Source organism: Montipora capricornis, chromosome 9, assembly GCF_036669925.1.
Source record: "Montipora capricornis isolate CH-2021 chromosome 9, ASM3666992v2, whole genome shotgun sequence".
NCBI lineage: Eukaryota > Metazoa > Cnidaria > Anthozoa > Scleractinia > Acroporidae > Montipora > Montipora capricornis.
In genome coordinates, this window is record NC_090891.1 from 32,880,220 (window position 1) to 32,882,719 (window position 2,500).

The 2,500-nt window shown below is 40.2% G+C and overlaps 1 protein-coding gene across 8 annotated transcripts in view; it reads right to left on the minus strand.

Moving 5' to 3' along the window:
- LOC138016100 (QRFP-like peptide receptor) overlaps nt 1-2,500 on the minus strand; it is a 17,413-nt gene that overhangs the window by 2,988 nt on the left and 11,925 nt on the right. For all 8 annotated transcript variants that reach the window (XM_068863275.1, XM_068863277.1, XM_068863273.1 and 5 more), the window contains one exon: nt 1-1,201. This exon is cut by the window's left edge. In XM_068863275.1, coding sequence (XP_068719376.1) covers nt 1-1,019 — 1,019 coding nt within the window. In that variant the 5' untranslated portion in view covers nt 1,020-1,201. The remainder of the gene's footprint in view (nt 1,202-2,500) is intronic.

Below are 2,500 nucleotides of genomic sequence, written 5' to 3' on the forward strand. Positions count from 1 at the left end.
CGACAAATACAACAATTTTTCCTGAACTCTGCACTCATCGCAAAAAGTATTAATGGATTGAAGACGTGCTTTAAATAGTACATGACGATTGTGGCGATGGAAACCACTTTCATCAATTGTGCGTTTTGCTTTGTAAATTCTGCACTCACGAATTCCTTCACAAGTATGTAGGTTCCTCGTGGAATCAAACAAACTTGGAACACAACAACAAGAATAATCAACATTTTAACCAACCTCGCCTTCTTCTGCACTTGATTCAGACGCTGCTCCACTGTTCCACTTCGTGTAAGTTGGATTTGTGCGTCCTCTCTTTTCAGGCGCGTCAAAATCATTACATATGAAGTTGTTTGTATGACCAACGGCAGACAAATAAAAACCATGACCAGATAAACTTCATAGACGCGACGATAAGTGATGGAAGGCCACTTCGCTTTACAATATTTTAGTCCGCCATTTTCCTGCTGCTTTAAAACTAAGGCCAGCGGTATACCCGTTAATATGTAACATACGCCATAGCTAACTGCGATGGTTAACTTTGCTTTGTACAATGTAAGTTTGACCTTGAAAGGGGTTACTATAACACGGTATCTCTCAACAGCAATTTTACTGTGAGTTACAGCAGAAACACACATAATGACGTCTTGCATTGGTCCCACAATCTGGCAAACAAGATTTCCAAGAGGCCAGCCGACAAAAAGCTCTGTCATTCGAAGCGGAGTTAGAATAATAGCGACTAAAAGATCCACGATAGCTATGTTCATAATAAACATGTTACATGGTGTCCATAAACTCCGCTTTCCCCTTATGGTTAAAATGACCAAGGTGTTACCAATAAATCCTGCCAACATGACGAATACCAAGAGACTGACAAAAATCCCTTGATATATAGTTTGATTGCTGTTGCGAGGTGTGGATGCATCGGTTGCATTTCCTACTGGTGGCGTCTGAACGGTACTATCTGGCAAAATCGAGATACTGAAGTTGTTCACTCTTGGCAAGATTACGGTGGAGTTTTCCATTTGTGGGAAAATAGTGACTCGTCAATTCTTGTACAAATAAGCAGACGATGATGTTTTCACTTTTCGTTGACCAGGGGCGCTTGTTTGAATGGATGCTTTCCGCGGTTGTCTTTGTCTTTGCTTTGTCGTGAGGCTTCCTCAGAAGGCCGTCATTTCACTTACAGTCTTACATCAAAAATTCCCTAGTAAAGTGGAGCAAAAAACACATCTTAATAAGTTACGGCCCGCATTTATTTTACTTCACTGATTGAACAGTAACCAACAAAGAAAGATAATTTATAGTCTGGCACGAGGAAACAAGGAAAGTAAGAAATTTGATGTAGCTCTGCACCTTTGAAGCAGGGTACAAATTTAGCTGGTCCTGCACTAAGTAGAATACGGCTCAGTTAACTGGCCAATCGCAACTAACTGAGAGACTACCTTATCGTCTAGACTACCAATCAACGCACACTCCAAGAAAAGATCTGGAAAACTCCACGGTGGATAAAACCAACATGCATATAAGTGAAAAAAGAGCTACTAAAATACAATTTTCATGATCCTTTCAGCAAAACACTGCTTCCTGTCTCAGCATATATGCATAGAGTTAATGAAGATAATACACATAGGCAATATAAAGTCCTCGATTCCTGCCACGAAACGATTCTTGAAGTCTCTATATAAGTCAATCCAAGCACTAAAATTGTTAAGTGACATTGTCTCTCTGGCTTGGAAATAAGACGTACAAATTTGTTCAAGCTAACTCCTGCTTGGTGTTTAGCATTTCAATCCTCCAAATCAAATCTCTTTTAAAGCGTATATATGACAGTGCATGATTCGAAAAGAGCCCTTCTGTTGCTGACTGGCCGATGGAATGAGCCCGGCCTGTGTTCAAGCTGTGTTGTCTCACTGCATCTATCTGTTGGAATGAGAACTCATAAACGTTTTTTCCTATGTTTTAAGAATGAAACCTGTACCATCGTGCCATCGAAGGCGAGTAATCAGAAGCACTAATATAAAAGGGGACAGAATGAGCGGCACGTGGACAGTTACAGACACCTGGAAATATGTGCCTGGGCTACAACAAACACATGGAAGGAGATCAAATCGGTAGCAATTTTTGTGGGAGTATAAATTTCAATTTTCCCCGTAAAAAATTAGAATAGCACATATTCGACTCAAAGCGAACGAAACCATATAATAATTTAATTAATTTGTCATCAAAAAACGTTCATTCAGAACTGGATGAATCAAAACAAACACAGTCTTTTGAATGCCGTTTTCCACGGTTGAAAATCTAGTCTGCCGATTACTGGGTAGACCAATTATTGATTAATCTCAGGGGCGTAGCCAGGGGGTTCCTGGGGTCCCCCCCGTCCCCTTCTTGGCAGTCAACAACATAATACAAACCACATCTGTGAGACTGGAATAGAGTAATTTATTTTACATCTATGTGGAACTTACTTTATCTATACAGCTATTTTGTAGGTTTCAGTCCCTTC